General features: G+C 46.6%; 1 protein-coding gene across 1 annotated transcript; it reads left to right on the top strand.

Moving 5' to 3' along the window:
* Positions 1-17,854: 17,854 nt before the first annotated feature.
* LOC109779055 (probable BOI-related E3 ubiquitin-protein ligase 3) lies at positions 17,855-19,145 on the top strand. The gene is made up of 2 exons (XM_020337657.4): positions 17,855-18,364; positions 18,453-19,145. The coding sequence occupies exons 1-2, from the start codon at positions 18,023-18,025 to the stop codon at positions 18,981-18,983; spliced, it is 873 nt and encodes a 290-aa protein (XP_020193246.1). The 5' UTR covers positions 17,855-18,022; the 3' UTR covers positions 18,984-19,145.
* Positions 19,146-19,387: the final 242 nt, after the last annotated feature.

Genomic DNA, 19,387 nt, shown 5'->3' with positions numbered 1-19,387 from the left:
GGTGGCGCCCCCTTTCCTTCCCCTCTCTCTCTCCTCCTCCCCCCTTCTCCTACTCCTACTAGGAAAGGAGGAGTCCTACTCCCGGTGGGAGTAGGACTCCCCTGTTGGCGCGCCCTCCTCCTGGCCGGCCGCCTCCCCCTAGCTCCTTTATATACGGGGGCAAGGGGGCACCCCATAGACACAACAATTGATCTGCTGATCTCTTAGCCGTGTGCGGTGCCCCCCTCCACCATAATCCACCTCGGTCATATCGTAGCGGTGCTTAGGCGAAGCCCTGCGTCGGTAGCATCATCATCACCGTCACCACGCCGTCGTGCTGACGAAGATCTTCCCGGAAGCTCTACTGGATCGTGAGTTCGCGGGACGTCACCGAGCTGAACGTGTGCTGAACACGGAGGTGTCGTACGTTCGGTGCTGAGGATCGGTCGATCGTGAAGACGTACGACTACATCAACCGCGTTGTTATAACGCTTCCACTTACGGTCTACGAGGGTCCGTAGACGACACTCTCCCCTCTCGTTGCTATGCATCACCATGATCTTGCGTGTGCGTAGGATTTTTTTGAAATTACTACGTTCCCAAACAGTGGCATCCGAGCCAGGTTTTATGCGTAGATGTTATATGCACGAGTAGAACACAAGTGAGTTGTGGGCGATACAAGTCATACTGCTTACCAGCATGTTATACTTTGGTTTGGCGGTATTGTTGGATGAAGCGGCCGGATTGACATTACGCGTACGCTTATGCGAGACTGGTTCTACTGACGTGCTTTGCACACAGGTGGCTGGCGGGTGTCAGTTTCTCCAACTTTAGTTGAACCGAGTGTGGCTACGCCCGGTCCTTGAGAAGGTTAAAACAACACTAACTTGACAAACTATCGTTGTGGTTTTGATGCGTAGGTAAGAACGGTTCTTGCTCAGCCTGTAGCAGCCACGTAAAACTTGCAACAACAAAGTAGAGGACGTCTAACTTGTTTTTGCAGGGCATGTTGTGATGTGATATGGTCAAGGCATGATGCTATATTTATTGTATGAGATGATCATGTTTTGTAACGGAGTTATCGGCAACTGGCAGGAGCCATATGGTTGTCGCTTTATTGTATGCAATGCAATCGCCCTGTAATTGCTTTACTTTATCACTAAGCGGTAGCAATAGTCGTAGAAGCAATTGTTGGCGAGACGACAACGATGCTACGATGGAGATCCAGGTGTCGAGCCGGTGACGATGGTGATCATGACGGTGCTTTGGAGATGGAGATCAAAGGCACAAGATGATGATGGCCATATCATATCACTTATATTGATTGCATGTGATGTTTATCCTTTATGCATCTTATTCTGCTTTGTTTGACGGTAGCATTATAAGATGATCTCTCACTAAATTTCAAGGTAAAAGTGTTCTCCCTGAGTATGCACCGTTGCCAAAGTTCGTCGTGCCGAGACACCACGTGATGATCGGGTGTGATAAGCTCAACGTTCATCTACAATGGGTGTAAGACAGTTTTGCACACGCAGAATACTCGGGTTAAACTTGACGAGCCTAGCATATGCAGATATGGCCTCGGAACACTGAGACCGAAAGCTCGAGCGTGAATCATATAGTAGATATGATCAACATAGTGATGTTCACCATTGAAAACTACTCCATCTCACGTGATGATCGGTTATGGTTTAGTTGATATGGATCACGTGATCACTTAGATGATTAGAGGGATGTCTATCTAAGTGGGAGTTCTTCAGTAATATGATTAATTGAACTTAAATTTATCATGAACTTATTACCTGATAGTATTTTGCTTGTCTATGTTGTTGTAGATAGATGGCCCGTGTTGTTGTTCCGTTGAAATTTAATGCGTTCCTTGAGAAACCAAAGTTGAAAGATGATGGTAGCAATTATACAGACTGGGTCCGTAACTTGAGGATTATCCTCATTGCTGCACAGAAGAATTACGTCCTGGAAGCACCGCTAGGTGCCAAACCTGCTGCAGGAGCTGAACCAGATGTTATGAACGTCTGGCAAAGCAAAGCTGATGACTACTCGATAGTTCAGTGTGCCATGCTTTACGGCCTAGAACCGGGACTTCGACGACGTTTTGAACGTCATGGAGCATATGAGATGTTCCAGTAGTTGAAGTTAATATTTCAAGCAAATGCCCGGATTGAGAGATATGAAGTCCCCAATAAGTTCTACAGCTGTAAGATGGAGGAGAATAGTTTTGTCAGTGAGCATATACTTAGAATGTTTGGGTATAACAATCACTTGATTCAACTGGGAGTTAATCTTCCGGATGATAGCGTCATTGACATAATTCTTCAATCACTGCCACCAAGCTACAAGAGCTTCGTGATGAACTATAATATGCAAGGGATGGATAAGACAATTCCCGAGCTCTTCGCAATGCTAAAGGCTGCGGAGGTAGAAATCAAGAAGGAGCATCAAGTGTTGATGGTCAACAAGACCACCAGTTTCAAGAAAAAGGGTAAAGGGAAGAAGAAGGGGAACTTCAAGAAGAACAGCAAGCAAGTTGCTACTCAAGAGAAGAAACCCAAGTCTGGACCTAAGCCTGAGATTGAGTGCTTCTACTGCAAACAGACTGGTCACTGGAAGCGGAACTGCCCCAAGTATTTGGCGGATAAGAAGGATGGCAAGGTGAACAAAGGTATATGTGATATACATGTTATTGATGTGTACCTTACTAGAGCTCGCAGTAGCACCTGGGTATTTGATACTGGTTCTGTTGCTAATATTTGCAACTCGAAACAGGGACTACGGGTTAAGCGAAGACTGGCTAAGGACGAGGTGACGATGCGCGTGGGAAATGGTTCCAAAGTCGATGTGATCGCCATCGGCACGCTACCTCTACATCTACCTTCGGGATTAGTTTTAGACCTGAATAATTGTTATTTGGTGCCAGCGTTAAGCATGAACATTCTATCTGGATCTTGTTTGATGCGAGACGGTTATTCATTTAAATCTGAGAATAATGGTTGTTCTATTTATATGAGTAATATCTTTTATGGTCATGCACCCTTGAAGAGTGGTATATTTGTGTTGAATCTTGATAGTAGTGATACACATATTCATAATGTTGAAACCAAAAGATGCAGAGTTGATAATGATAGTGCAACTTATTTGTGGCACTGCCGTTCGGGTCATATTGGTGTAAAGCGCATGAAGAAACTCCATACTGATGGACTTCTAGAATCACTTGATTATGAATCACTTGGTACTTGCGAACCATGCCTCATGGGCAAGATGACTAAAACGCCGTTCTCCGGAACAATGGAGCGACCAACAAATTTATTGGAAATCATACATACTGATGTATGTGGTCCGATGTATACTGAGGCTTGCTGCGGGTATCGTTATTTTCTCACCTTCACAGATGATTTGAGCAGATATGGGTATATCTACTTAATGAAACATAAGTCTGAAACATTGGAAAAGTTCAAAGAATTTCAGAGTGAAGTGGAAAATCATCGTAACAAGAAAATAAAGTTTCTACGATCTGATCGTGGAGGAGAATATTTCAGTTACGAGTTTGGTCTACATTTGAAACAATGTGGAATAGTTTCGCAACTCACGCCACCCGGAACACCACAACGTAATGGTGTGTCCGAACGTCGTAATGAAACTTTACTAGATATGGTGCGATCTATGATGTCTCTTACTGATTTACCGCTATCATTTTGGGGTTATGCTTTAGAGACGGCTGCATTCACGTTAAATAGGGCACCATCGAAATCCGTTGAGACGACGCCTTATGAACTGTGGTTTGGCAAGAAACCAAAGTTGTCGTTTCTTAAAGTTTGGGGCTGCGATGCTTATGTGAAAAAGCTTCAACCTGACAAGCTCGAACCCAAATCGGAGAAATGTGTCTTCATAGGATACCCAAAAGAGACAGTTGGGTACACCTTCTATCACAGATCCGAAGGCAAGACTTTCGTTGCTAAGAATGGATCCTTTCTAGAGAAGGAGTTTCTCTCGAAAGAAGTGAGTGGGAGGAAAGTAGAACTTGATGAGGTAACTGTACCTGCTCCCTTATTGGAAAGTAGTTCATCAGAGAAACTGGTTCCTGTGACACCTACACCAATTAGTGAGGAAGCTAATGATGATGATCATGAAACTTCAGATCAAGTTACTACCAAACCTCGTAGGTCAACCAGAGTGAGATCTGCACCAGAGTGGTACGGTAATCCTGTTCTGGAGGTCATGTTACTAGACCATGACAAACCTATGAACTATGAGGAAGCGATGATGAGCCCAGATTCCGCAAAATGGCTTGAGGCCATGAAATCTGAGATGGGATCCATGTATGAGAACAAAGTATGTACTTTGGTTGACTTGCCCGATGATCGGCAATCCATCGAGAATAAATGGATCTTCAAGAAGAAGACAGACGCTGATGGAAATGTTACTGTCTACAAAGCTCGACTTTTTGTGAAAGGTTTTCGACAAGTTCAAGGAGTTGACTACGATGAGACCTTCTCACCCGTAGCGATGCTTAAGTCCGTCCGAATCATGTTAGCAATTGCCGCGTTCTATGATTATGTATTTGGCAAATGGATGTAAAGACTGCATTCCTGAATGGTTTTCTGGAAGAAGAGTTGTATATGATGCAACCTGAAGGTTTTATCGATCCAAAGGGTGCTAACAAAGTGTGCAAGCTCCAGCGATCCATTTATGGACCGGTGCAAGCCTCTCGGAGTTGGAATAAACGTTTTGATAGTGTGATAAAAGCATATGGTTTTATACAGACTTTTGGAGAAGCCTGTATTTACAAGAAAGTGAGTGGGAGATCTGTAGCATTTCTAATATTATGTGTGGATGACATATTGTTGATTGGAAATGATATAGAATTTCTGGATAGCATAAAAGGATACTTGAATAAGAGTTTTTCAATGAAAGACCTCGGTGAAGCTGCTTACATATTGGGCATCAAGATCTATAGAGATAGATCAAGACGCTTAATTGGACTTTCACAAAGCACATACCTTGACAAAGTTTTGAAGAAGTTCAAAATGGATCAGGCTAAGAAAGGATTCTTGCCTGTATTACAAGGTGTGAAGTTGAGTAAGACTCAATGCCCGACCACTGCAGAAGATAGAGAGAAAATGAAAAGTGTTCCCTATGCTTCAACCATAGGCTCTATCATGTATGCCATGATGTGTACCAGACCTGATGTGTGCCTTGCTATTAGTTTAGTAGGGAGGTACCAAAGTAATCCAGGAGTGGATCACTGGACAGCGGTCAAGAACATTCTGAAGTACCTAAAGAGGACTAAGGATATGTTTCTCGTTTATGGAGGTGACAAAGAGCTCAACGTAAATGGTTACATCGATGCAAGCTTTGACACTGATCCGGACGATTCTAAATCGCAAACCGGATACGTGTTTATATTGAACGGTGAGCTGTCAGTTGGTGCAGTTCTAAACAAAGCGTCGTGGCGGGATCTACGTGTGAAGCGGAGTACATAGCTGCCTCGGAAGCAGCAAATGAAGGAGTCTGGATGAAGGAGTTCATATCCGATCTAAGTGTCATACCTAGTGCATCGGGTCCAATGAAAATCTTTTGTGACAACACTGGTGCAATTGCCTTGGCAAAGGAATCCAGATTTCACAAGAGAACCAAGCACATCAAGAGACGCTTCAATTCCATCCAGGATCGAGTCTAGGTGGGAGACATAGAGATTTGCAAGATACATACGGATCTGAATATTGCAGACCCGTTGACTAAGCCTCTCTCACGAGCAAAACATGATCAGCACCGAGACTCCATGGGTGTTAGAATCATTACTGTGTAATCTAGATTATTGACTCTAGTGCAAGTGGGAGACTGAAGGAAATATGCCCTAGAGGCAATAATAAAGTTATTATTTATTTCCTCATATCATGATAAATGTTTATTATTCATGCTAGAATTGTATTAACCGAAAACATAATACATGTGTGAATACATAGACAAACATAGTGTCACTAGTATGCCTCTACTTGACTAGGTCGTTAATCAATGATAGTTAAGTTTTCTAGCCATGGACATGAGTTGTCATTTGATTAACGGGATCACATCATTAGGAGAATGATGTGGTTGACTTGACCCATTCCGTTAGCTTAGCACTTGATCGTTTAGTTTACTGCTATTGCTTTCTCCATGACTTATACATGTTCCTGTGACTATGAGATTATGCAACTCCCGAATACCGGAGGAACACTTTGTGTGCTACCAAACGTCACAATGTAACTGGGTGATTATAAAGGTGCTCTACAGGTGTCTCTGATGATGTTTGTTGAGTTGGCATAGATCGAGATTAGGATTTGTCACTCCGATTGTCAGAGAGGTATCTCTGGGCCCTCTCGGTAATGCACATCACAATAAGCCTTGCAAGCAATGTGACTAATGAGTTAGTTGCGGGATGATGTATTACGGAACGAGTAAAGAGACTTGCCGGTAACGAGATTGAGCTAGGTATTAAGATACCGACGATCGAATCTCGGGAAAGTAACATACCGATGACAAAGGGAACAATGTATGTTGTTATGCGGTTTGACCGATAAAGATCTTCGTAGAATATGTAGGAACCAATATGAGCATCCAGGTTCTGCTATTGGTTATTGACCGGAAACATGTCTCGCTCATGTCTACATAGTTCTCGAACCAGTAGGGTCCGCATGCTTAAAGTTCTGTGACGATCGATATTATGAGTTTTTGTGTTTTGTTGTGCAGAAGGTAGTTCGGAGTCCCGGATATGATCACGGAAATGACGAGGAGTCTCCAAATGGTTGAGACGTAAAGATCGATATATTGGACGACTATGTTCGGACAACGAAAGTGTTTCGGGAGGTTTCGGACATATACCGGAGTACCGGGGGGTTACCAGAATCCCTCGGGGAGTACAATGGGCCTATTGCGCATTAGTGGAGAAGAGGAGGGGCGGCCAGGGCAGGCCACACGCCCCTCCCCCTCTAGTCCGAATCGAACAAGGAGGGGGGTGGCACCCCCCTTTCCTTCCCCCTTCTCCTACTCCTACTAGGAAAGGAGGAGTCCTACTCCCGGTGGGAGTAGGACTCCCCCCTTGGCGCGCCCTCCTCCTGGCCGGCCGCCTCCCCCCTAGCTCCTTTATATACGGGGGCAGGGGGGCACCCCATAGACACAACAATTGATCTGTTGATCTCTTAGCCGTGTGCGGTGCCCCCTCCACCATAATCCACCTCGGTCATATCGTAGCGGTGCTTAGGCGAAGCCCTGCATCGGTAGCATCATCATCACCGTCACCAGGCCATCGTGCTGACGAAGCTCTTCCCGGAAGCTCTGCTGGATCGTGAGTTCGCGGGACGTCACCGAGCTGAACGTGTGCTGAACACGGAGGTGACGTACGTTCGGTGCTGAGGATCGGTCGATCGTGAAGACGTACTGAAAGCACAAGTGCTCCCTGGGTGGTTTTGGCAATTAATGTCAACATATCTCTTGTTGGACTAATGCTTCTACCTAGTATGTTTCAGATAAGCTCAACAATGAAGTGGCATGGACTAGAGGATGTGGAACCTCTTCAAGTTGCTGAGGACAAAGGATTGGCTCAAGCTCAAAGCTCAGGACTCTACTTTTTCTATTTTAGTGATCCAAGATCACATTGAGTCCATAGGAAAGCCAATACTATTAAGAGGGGATGAGGTGTTGCTTAATGGCTTGCTTGCTCAAAGTGCTTAGTGATATGCTCCAAAGCCCTCAACCACTTTCTCACATCCACATATGTCCCAAACCAAAAGTCAAACTCGGCCCCACCGAATCTTTCTATCCGGCGCCACCGAGTTCTCTTGACATAGCCACTGTGAGAAACCCTAATCAATTCGGTCTCACCGATAGGGATCTCGGTATCACCGAGATGGGATTGCAAACTCTCTATTACCTATTTGCAATAATTTCGGTCTCACCAAAATTTGCAATAGGTCCCACCGAGATTGCAATGCAAACTCTCTGTCACCCCTTCGTAACGTTTCGGTCCAACCGAGATGAGCGAATCGGTCCCACCGAGTTTGCCTGGCCAACTCTCTGTTTGTCTATTACTAAAATCGGTCTCACCGAGATTATGTTATGCCCTAACCCTAAAAAAATCAGTCTCACCGAGTTGACGTGTCGGTCCCACCGAAAATCTTAACGGTCACATTATGAACTAAATCGGTCTGACTGAGTTTAATGGTTCGGTCCCACCGAGTTTGGTAAATTGTGTGTAACGGTTAGATTTTGTGTGGAGGCTATATATACCCATCCACCCACTCTTCATTCGTGGGGAGAGACATCCGAACATGCCTACACTTCCAACATACATTTTCTGAGAGAGAACCACCTACACTTGTGTTGAGGTCAAGATATTCCATTCCCACCGCATAAATCTTGATCTCTTGCCTTCCCCAAGTTGCTTTCCACTCAAATCATCTTTCTACTAAATCCAATCCTATGAGAGAGAGTTGAGTGTTGGGGAGACTATCATTTCAAGCACAAGAGCAAGGAGTTCATCATCAACACACCATTTGTTACTTCTTGGAGAGTGGTGTCTCCTAGATTGGATAGGTGTCACTTGGGAGCCTCCGTCAAGATTGTGGAGTTGAACCAAGTAGTTTGTAAGGGCAAGGAGATCGCCTACTTCGTGAAGATCTACCCGAGTGAGGCAAGTCCTTCGTGGGCGACGGCCATGGTGGGATAGATGTTAGAAATATGCCCTAGAGGCAATAATAAATTGGTTATTATTATATTTCCTTGTTCATGATAATCGTTTATTATCCATGCTAAAATTGTATTGATAGGATACTCAGATACATGTGTGGATACATAGACAACACCATGTCCCTAGTAAGCCTCTAGTTGACTAGTTCGTTGATCAATAGATGGTTACGGTTTCCTGACCATGGACATTGGATGTTGTTGATAACGGGATCACATCATTAGGAGAATGATGTGATGGACAAGACCCAATCCTAAGCCTAGCACAAGATCGTGTAGTTCGTTTGCTAAAAGCTTTTCTAATGTCAAGTATCATTTCCTTAGACCATGAGATTGTGCAACTCCCGGATACCGTAGGAATGCTTTGGGTGTACCAAACGTCACAACGTAACTGGGTGGCTATAAAGGTGCACTACAGGTATCTCCGAAAGTGTCTGTTGGGTTGGCACGAATCGAGACTGGGATTTGTCACTCCGTGTAAACGGAGAGGTATCTCTGGGCCCACTCGGTAGGACATCATCATAATGTGCACAATGTGACCAAGGAGTTGATCACGGGATGATGTGAGTTACGGAACGAGTAAAGAGACTTGCCGGTAACGAGATGGAACAAGGTATCGGGATACCGACGATCGAATCTCGGGCAAGTAACATACCGATAGACAAAGGGAATTGTATACGGGATTGATTGAATCCCCGACATCGTGGTTCATCCGATGAGATCACCGTGGAACATGTGGGAGCCAACATGGGTATCCAGATCCCGCTGTTGGTTATTGACCGGAGAACGTCTCGGTCATGTCTGCATGGTTCCCGAACCCGTAGGGTCTACACACTTAAGGTTCGATGACGCTAGGGTTATAGGGAATAGATATACGTGGTTACCGAATGTTGTTCGGAGTCCCGGATGAGATCCCAGACGTCATGAGGAGTTCCGGAATGGCCCGGAGGTAAAGATTTATATATGGGAAGTCCTGTTTTGGTCACCGGAAAAGTTTCGGGTGCTATCGGTAATGTACCGGGACCACCGGGAGGGTCCCGGGGGTCCACCAGGTGGGGCCACCAGCCCCAGAAGGCTGCGTGGGCCAAGTGTGGGAGGGGACCAGCTCCAGGTGGGCTGGTGCGCCCCCCCACCAAGGCCCAAGGCGCAGGGAGAGTGGGAGGGGGCAAACCCTAGGTCCAGATGGGCCTTAAGGCCCACCCTAGGTGCGCCCCCTCTCTTTTCCCCTTGGCCGCACCCTAGATGGGTTTTGGGGGCTGCCGCCACCCCTGGGGAGGGAACCCTAGATGGGGGCGCAGCCCCTCCCCTTCCCCTATATATACTTGAGGTTTTGGGGCCGCCAGAGACAGGAGAACATCTCCCTCATAGCGCAGCCCTACCTCCCTCCCTCCTCGTCTCTCGTAGTGCTTGGCGAAGCCCTGCTGGAGTACCGCGCTCCTCCACCACCACCACGCCGTCGTGCTGCTGCTGGACGGAGTCTTCCCCAACCTCCCCCTCTCTCCTTGCTTGATCAAGGCGTGGGATACGTCACCGGGCTGCACGTGTGTTGAACGCGGAGGCGCCGTGGTTCGGCGCTTAGATCGGAATCAACCGCGATCTGAATCGCTACGAGTACGACTCCTTCATCCGCGTTCTTGCAACGCTTCCGCGCCGCGATCTACAATGGTATGTAGATGCACTCCCCTTCCCCTCGTTGCTAGATTACTCCATAGATTGGTCTTGGTGATGCGTAGAAAATTTTGAATTTCTGCTACGTTCCCCAACAGTGGCATCATGAGCTAGGTCTATGCGTAGTTTCTATGCACGAGTAGAACACAAAGTAGTTGTGGGCGTCGATTTTTTCAATTTACTTGCCATTACTAGTCTTATCTTGATTCGGCGGCATCGTGGGATGAAGCGGCCCGGACCGACCTTACACGTACTCTTACGTGAGACAGGTTCCACCGACTGACATGCACTAGTTGCATAAGGTGGCTAGCGGGTGTCTGTCTCTCCTAAATCTCATGAAGGTTTCCTACTTGGTTGTGGCTCAAACTCTCACACTTACCGTGTCTACAACAATTTCACCCGAAAGGTTGAAGAGACGGTAGATGTGAAGTTTGATGAATCTAACGGCTCGCAAGTAGAGCAATTGCCAATTGATGTAGGAGACAAAGACCCTTCGGAAGCAATCCAAGACTTGTCTATTGGCAAGGTTCGTCCAACGGAAGTAAAGGAGATTGTGGAGTTGAACCAAGGAGTTTGTAAGGGCAAGGAGATCGCCTACTTCGTGAAGATCTACCCGAGTGAGGCAAGTCCTTCGTGGGCGACGGCCATGGTGGGATAGACAAGGTTGCTTCTTCGTGGACCCTTCCTGGGTGGAGCCCTCCCTGGACTCGCGCAACCGTTACCCTTCGTGGGTTGAAGTCTCCATCAACGTGGATGTACGATAGCACCACCTATCGGAACCACGGATAAAAATCTCCGTGTCTCCAAATTGCGTTTGCACAATCCAATCCCATCCCTTTACATTCTTGCAACTTGCATGCTTTACTTTCCGCTGCTCATATACTCTTGCCATGCTTGCTTGATATGTATTGTGAATGTTTAAACTTGTGCCAAAACTCCACATCAACTTAAGGAAATTAAAAACTGCAACTTTTCTTCCTAGAGTCTATTCACCCCCCGCCCTAGACACCTCTTCTCGATCCTTTCACGTACGACTACATCAACCGCGTTGTTATAACGCTTCCGCTTACGGTCTACGAGGGTACGTAGACGACACTCTCCCCTCTCGTTGCTATGCATCACCATGATCTTGCGTGTGCGTAGGAATTTTTTTGAAATTACTACGTTCCCCAATAGTTGTTGTCTAGGCGGCAGCGGCGCGGCTTGCGTCGTCACCTTCCTGAAGGTGTCGTCTTGGGCGAGTTGGGGGTGTGCATTGGCGTTTGTATGTGGTTCTCTGGCGTGCAGCGACATCACAGATAACACTGGAATTTTTGGCAAGATTAGCTCCCTGTGGTTGTCCGTAGGCCAGTCGTTTGTGTGTTGCCAAGGTGGGGGAGGGGATAGGGTTCCTCTCCCCTGTGTGCAGCAGCATGGCTGTCCGTAGGCCGGTCATTCGTGTGCTGCAATGGTGGGGGAGGGGATAGGGTTCCTCTCCCCTGCGTGCAGCAGCATGGCGTAGGCAATTCGGACATGGATCCTAATATGAGCTATTCTTGTCTTAGCTTCAGGTGTTTATCAACTCTGCGATTGTTTCTTCGTTGCCCTCGTCCTTCAACAACTTCATTTCTTCGTGTATGGACCATTGAGCTGTGGTTTGGCTCTTCTCCTGGTGATCTTGCACAGTGGGTTGGTCATGCTGAGAATCTTCCAAGGCGCTACAGCATCTACCGCTCCTTGCTCTAGGGTGAGCTGTTTCAGTTGCGACGGTCCGGCGCCCTTCGATCCAGGGTGAGGGGCAGGGGTCCCCTTCGGAACTGAAGAAGGAAGGTTCGATGATGGTGGTCTCCTTTTGGGTTAGATGAGGGCATGTTCATCTTCACTGCGCGCGATTCCCCCTTGAAGTTCGCTTGCTGTCATTGCTTTGGTGCTCTATTCGCGTCGAAGAGCTCCATCAACATTTAGCTAGTCTTCTTGTAGAATATCCTTGTGCTTTCTGTTGTGGTGCATGTAAGCTGTTTTTGGAGCACCTTGTATCTGCCGTTTCCAGTTTCTATGTTTTTTCTTTCTCATTGTATGAGTCGTTGTAATTCCTGGCCGGTTGATGGCTTTGTTAATTCAAGCCAGGCTCTTCTTGAGCCTTCGTTCCAAAAAATAAGGTTTTGTTCAGATCGATCGGTAGCGCCGGTGCAAGTGCCACCGCGCTGCACGTGGAGCTATTCGCACGGTGCACGACACACACGCCCGCCCGTCCGTCCGTCTGATCATCTCTCTCCGGCCCGCATGCGTTTCCTTGAAAGCTGTTCCGTTCCTTCTCTTTTCCCGCTCTCCCTGTGCGCGTCAGCTGTCTTGTTCTTCTTTTCTACAAGAGGCAGCCAAAACGTCTCCGTGAAATTATCCGCGTAATCCCACTTGAATGCGCGCCTTGTTTCCTTGCGCCAAAGGTCCATTGGAGATATCTCTTAAGAAAAGGTCTATGGCAAGAATAATACTGTAAGAGATTAATGCATGGAAAGCGAAAACTGCAATCGATTTATTAATTCCAGTGCTCTATAGCGGTTCGGTTCGCTGATTGTTTGGCCGTTCATTATTGTTCTCCAAAGATAGATACAGTATGCCAAACATACTCTTGTGTATGTATTTTTTGTACAGTGTATGTGTGATGAGTTGGCATGCAGATCTGCATCGTGTTTGTACAGGTGTACAAGTCATGTTTTGAACGTACATACGGCTGGTGACGTACGTACGTGTGGTTAGTTCTATTTTGGCGCCGAGGTTACGTGAGTATCATGTATATATCCCGTAGTTGAAGACGATTAACGGAGGCGATAATACCTACCCTGGAATTTTGGCATTAGAAATCTTTTATGGTAAATCAAATTAAACCAAAAGCTGTCGTACGTAGTTTTCGTCGAAATTAAACGTACAGATCAATCGGTCGGATTCGCACCGGTGCTAGGCAAGAACTCATTTATGTCCTTGCTAATTTTGAGCCCTCGTCTCTACCTCTACGCTTTTAACTTACTCCCTTATTATTTACCTATAATGCGTTCTGTTTTTTCTTCTCAACCGTCTACAGCTGTAACCAGCCAAAAAAAAAAACGCCTATAGTAGGAGTAGGAGTATATCTCGATCAGCACATTAAAGTACGTGGGTTAATTCTTAGCCAAGTGCATGCAGATGCGGTGCATGAACTTACGCAAAGCGCCAAACGCATGCATGCATGCAGTTTCCTTCTTCTTCTCCGATCGAATTGCCCTCCACTAACCACGGCGCTTTACCAAGTCCAGAGGGAGACCGGAGGGAAGTGCGTGGTAATTTGTTTTGTTGTGGGTTTCCTTACACCCCAAGATTCGTGCAGATCGATCAAAGCAGCATCAACGATTCCTGCTGATTTGGCGCCACAACCTACTAAGTTAAACGATGACGACGATGATTTGGTCTTCTTTCGACCCCATATTATTTTCGTATATATGCATGCGTTGGTTGCAGACTCTTGTGTACTCCATAAGGCAACACACGGCGAATATATTGGTTTTTAGTAGCAGCCAGGAGTACTCCAAATTATTAAGGACCTCGATAAGTACCGTATGTTCGGTCTGGGGGTCTCCCAGACCGAACGAGTCGTTCATACTGGATGGTCCATCGATCGAACAAATTTGTTCGGCCCAAAAATCCTCCATCCCGACCGTTCCACCCCTACGTTACCTAGACCTTCTGTTAGGCCTGCTAGCCCAAATAATTCCCTTTGCAAAAAGAAATTAAACAAAAGTGACAAAAAACCAGTCAGAACCTATTATGTACATAAAAATATAAATCAACAAATGATATTGCAGTAAAAACACAAAAAACTGAAGAAAAACCAGCTGAAAAATTGAGAAAAAAGTACAATAAAAATGCCACAAAAATCTAGAAATTGCCATCAATTGTTATAATTGTTAAAACTACCACACACTACCTATAGAAAAAAGTAAAATGCAATGATAGATGACAACTAGCAAAAATTTCATGCTTTACTAAAAATAAAAAATTGACGTGGTGCAACGAAAACATAAAATTGCCGTGCTACATAAATTAAAAATTAAATGCCATGGTTTGTACACTAAAAAAATGCCGTGATACATGAAGACAAATTTGCCATGACCATAAAACTAAATTTTCCATGGGCGCATAAAAAGTAAATTTGACAAGTTGCACAAAGAAACAAAAAAAATGCCATGCTCATAAAAAAGCACGCATTATGGCAAAACAAAGATGACAAAGGTTGGCAATGGTGGCCAAAAGTGATGTAAAGTTGTTGTTGTTGTTTTAATTTTACTGTGATGCACATTACCCCATGCATTAACATTTTTTTTAAAAGAGCAAATATTATTATGAGTGGATAATTCCGGCATTAGTCATGATACATGGAACAAAAATTTGCCATGATCTATAAACTCAAAATTGCCATGGTCAATTACGAAATTTAGCATCAATTTTATTTTTTTGCCATGGTTAAGTAATGAAATTTTCCATGAAATCATAAACTTAATTTGCCATGGTCATTTACTAAAATTTGCCATGATCTATGAACAAAATTTGCCATGGCCAGTTATTCATTTTGCCATGATCAACGGAATAAATTTGCCATGGTGAGTTAATGAAAATATAAAATTTTCCGTCGTCTATGAACTAAATTTGCCATCGTCAATTACTAAAAACTACCATGATCTATGAAAATAAAATCGCCATGATTCGTTAACCAAACTTGCCATGATTCTTCAACTAAACTTGCCATGGTTATTTGCTAAGAATTGCCATCGTCTTAGGAAAAAAGGTAAATTTGCCATGAAAAACTAGAAGAGTAAAAAATTGCCATGAATCGTAAACTTAATATGCCATGGCCATTTACTAAAAAATGGCATCGGCATTTACTAAAAACTTGCATGGTCATTTACTAAATAATGCCATTCTCATTTACTAAAAAATGCTGCAATGCAAATACATGAAACTAAAATTTGGCATGATCTGCAAAATAAATTTGCCATGGTTAATTTTTAAACTTACCAAGATCAAATGAAAATTAAATTTGTCATGGTCAATTACTAAATTTTCCATGGTTAATTTCTAAACTTGCCAAGATCAAATGAAAAATATTTTTTCCATGGTCAATTACTAAATTTGCCATGGTCAATTTGTGAGAAACTCAAACTAATTTGTAATGGCCATGACAAACATTCTTTGGATGGACATGACAAAAAGACACAACGAATCATGGAAAAAAATGCATTTAGTTGCCATGAAAAAAAATACAACTGTAAACAAAAATATTGATTTTAGTTGCCATGGCAAGTTTGCCATGTTTTTGAGCATATTAGGTTACCATGTTTTTTAGCACCGTTAGTTGCCATGGCAAGTTTGCCGTTGACCATCTTAGTTAAAGAAGTTTGCCATGTTTTTGTACAAACTTAATTAAAAAAAGTTTGTCATGTTTTCGCACATCTGTAGTTTGTCGTGGCAGGTTTCAAATGGTTTTGAGAATTTTAAAAATGACATGGCAAGTTTGCCATGTTTTAGAACACCTGAAACTTTGCCATATTTTTGAACATCTTAAGTTGCCATGGCAAGTTAGCCATGTTTTTGAACATCTATAACTATGCCATGGCAAATTTGCATGTTTTTGAACATGCTAATTTAAAAAGTTTGCCATGTTTTTGCACATCGTAAAGTTTGACATGTTTTTGAACGTCTTAAATTGCCATGGCAAGTTTGCCATGTTTTTAAACATCTATAATTTTGCCATGTTTTTTAGCATCTTAAGTTGCCATGGCAACTTTTCTGATAACTAATTAGAATTATTTTCTCTGTACAATTTGCCACGGCAACTTTTTGATAAAAACTTAGAATTTTTCTCACTCTACAAATTTCCCATGGCAACTTTTCTGGTAACAAATTGTCATTTACTAAAAATTGTCATCATCCTGGAAATTTAAAAAATGTTGCCATGCATAACTGCCATCGTCATTTACTAAATGTGAATCTGAAACTGCAACCTATGCCAGCTGAAGCTATGTAGTAGTAACTGAGCTAAAGAAATGACACTAATTGAAGTGGCACTATTCTGAGTCCACAAGGGCATATTGATCGGAAAAAGGTAGTGTTGTTTTAACCGAGTACTGAAATGCGAAAAGAATACGAGTAACATTCCAGTACCATGAAGATCTACCAACCAGCCGATCTGAACCAGTACCATCAACGAAAGCAATGCAGTGTACTCACTCCGTTCCCAAATATGAGTCTTTCTAGAGATTCCAACAAGTGACTACATACGGAGAAAAAGAGTGAATCTACACTCTAATATATGTCTACGTACATCCATATGTTGTAGTCCATTTGAAATGTCTAAAAAGAGACTTATATTTAGGAACGGAGGGAGTAGATGTCATCGTCACCTGCATGTTTTGACAGATTGTGCGCCCCGAGTGCCTCCCATTTACCGAACTGCTCAGTGCACCGCGGGAGCCCTTGCCGCCGGTCTTGGCGGAGTCCACCTCGCAGGACCCCGGCGTCCCGTGGACATGCTGGCCGTGGCGGCGCCATCCCTTCCCTCCCCCCCATCACTAGCCACTCCCTCCCTCATGTCCCGCGTCAGCCTCCATAGCTACAGGCTACGTAGCCGCCAGATGCAGCCCTCTCGCATCCTCGCCGCCGTACTCGCGCGACCCGGCAAGCGATGCCGCGAACGGGTCCTCGCCGACGGCGCCGTCGTCGGGGACAGGCAAGCGCCAGGATGTGGGTGGTCGGCGCGACCGGGAGCGCCACGCTACCTCGCCGCCTCCTCCCGCGGGCCGCATCCTCGCAGCCGCACTCGCCGTTGCCCCCTCCCCGCAGGTCGCAACCTCGCCGCCTCCTCCCGCGGGCCATCCTCGCCGCCGCCTCCTCCCGCAGGTTCACAGCGTGGTGCCCGCATACGGCGCCCTCCCGCAGCACTCGCGCCCCGCACGCCGCTGCTCCAACCGCCGAAAGGCCTCGCCGCTGTAATCGCCGGAATGATAAGGTGAGGGGATACTCGGGGGAGTGGGTGAGCCAGTGATTGTCGGGGAAAGGATAAGGTACGCGAGTAAAAAACGTTCGGGGGAATTTGCCTTCAACCCGAACGCGTCCCTGGGATGACGTGGCAATGGGATACCATCAAGATTCGTGCAACGGCTACAAGCACGTTCGGCTGCAGGTCCAGAAAATCCGAATGTTCGGCAGTTATCGTTCCCGATTATTAAAGGGAGATTTTGATTGAAACGGAAGGCATAAATAAAAGGAAATCGCTCCTGAAAACGAGAAGGATAATCGGAGGATCTCATCGTCAGTTGCTTTCTCCTCTCATCTCACTCGAGGCGAGGCCATCAAACGTGGACGCCAACCAAAACCCACCCGGTCACGCACGCACGCACCATAAATACTCGGCCGCCTACCGTCATCCAAGGACGGACCTCTTGTTTCTTTCTTCGCCACCCCGGCCGCGCTCGCGCTGTCCGTCCATCCATCGCCGATCCATCCATGACATGACTCATCGCCACATCTGACTAACTCATCGCCATCGCCTTCCCTTGGCTGCCTCTGCCTGTGTGTATATATAGGCGCGTCCTCCCCGCGCGCGGCCTGCCAGTGCCAGGAGCAGACCGCCATGGCCGTGGACCTGCAACGCCTGCGCCACATGTTACTCACCACCGGCGGCGGCCACCACCAGCTCGCCAACCGGCCGCGCGCCTCGGCCGCCGCCATGCCTGCGAGCGGGCCTTGCTACGCGGACCTCTTCACGCCGACGTCGGCCTCGGCCGCGGATCAGTACTCGGAGCGGTTGGCTCTGGCCGCGGCTGATCTGGCGAGGAAGGGCGACGGCGCTCCGGAAATGACCACCGGCAACAAGCGGAGGCGCGTCGACGAGCGGTCGTCCGTGCTCGGCGACGTTCTTGCGGCCCACGCGCAACAGCAGACCGTCGCCGCCGACCACGTCCTGCACGGACATGTGAGTCCCGTGATCAAATTAATCGCCTCGTTTCCGGGTTTTTTTTTCTAGAGCTTTTGTTTGTTATTAACGGTGGTCGATGGCGCAGGCGAGAAAGATGTGGGCTGCTCTGGCGGAGCAGAGGCGGAGCCACCTGAGGCTCATCGTGTCCACCGTGGAGGCCAGGGCGGCGAAGCGGCTCAAGGCCAAGGACGACGAGATCGAGCGGGTCAGGGGCATGAACTGGGCGCTGGAGGAGCGCCTCAGGAACCTCTACATGGAGGCTCAGATGTGGCGCGACGTCGCGCAGTCCCACGAGGCCGCGGCCAACGTGCTCCGCGCCGACCTGCAGCGGGTGCTCGAAGCGCAGGCGGTCCGTGGCGGCGGCGGCGATGGTCAGGACGACGCCGAGTCGTGCTGCTGGGGGGAGAACCAGGTGCCCATCTGCGCGGAGGAGGAGGTGGGCACGCCGGCCCCGGCAGGAGTCGGAAGGTGCAAGGGGTGCGGCGACGGCGGGGCCGTGGTGCTGCTGCTGCCGTGCCGGCACCTCTGCGTGTGCGCGCCGTGCGCGGCCGCAGCGCAGGCGTGCCCGTCGTGCGGATGCGCCAAGAACGGCAGCGTCTGCGTCAACTTTTCGTGATGCGGGAGGAATAGTTTTAGAGTAGAGTTGGCTTTTCCTAGCTTTATTATTTTCTTCATCTTTTTTTCTTTTGCTCCCCTTCTTTTGTTCAGTTTAGCTTTTTGCTCAAAAACGGTTGGATCAGTTGTTCAACGAGAAGAAGAAACAGTCCGTAGTATTGCATACCAATGCTTGAAATTAAATACGTAGATTAGATTTTTTTTTAAACACGTAGATTAGAATTTGAACAAGATATATGGGCTGCGACCAAGGGGGGTTGCGACTTAGGGGAGCAGTGGCGGAGATGGTGTAATAAGACGCGTAGAGACATTAAAGGCAAGAAGATGACATCTACGAGACTAAGACTATGGTGAAGGGGGCGAGAAACAAGGGCAAAAAGTAAAGAGGGCAAGCGCCACTTGGCG

This window comes from Aegilops tauschii, chromosome 3 (assembly GCF_002575655.3).
Source record: "Aegilops tauschii subsp. strangulata cultivar AL8/78 chromosome 3, Aet v6.0, whole genome shotgun sequence".
NCBI lineage: Eukaryota > Viridiplantae > Streptophyta > Magnoliopsida > Poales > Poaceae > Aegilops > Aegilops tauschii.
This window is presented reverse-complemented; position numbering and strand designations above follow the sequence as displayed.

Coding starts and splice junctions, on each gene's coding strand:
- LOC109779055 (XM_020337657.4), top strand. CDS start 18,023: ATGGCCGTGGACCTGCAACGCCTGCGCCACATGTTACTCACCACCGGC. Junction 18,365..18,452: donor ACCACGTCCTGCACGGACAT/GTGAGTCCCGTG, acceptor TCGATGGCGCAG/GCGAGAAAGATGTGGGCTGC.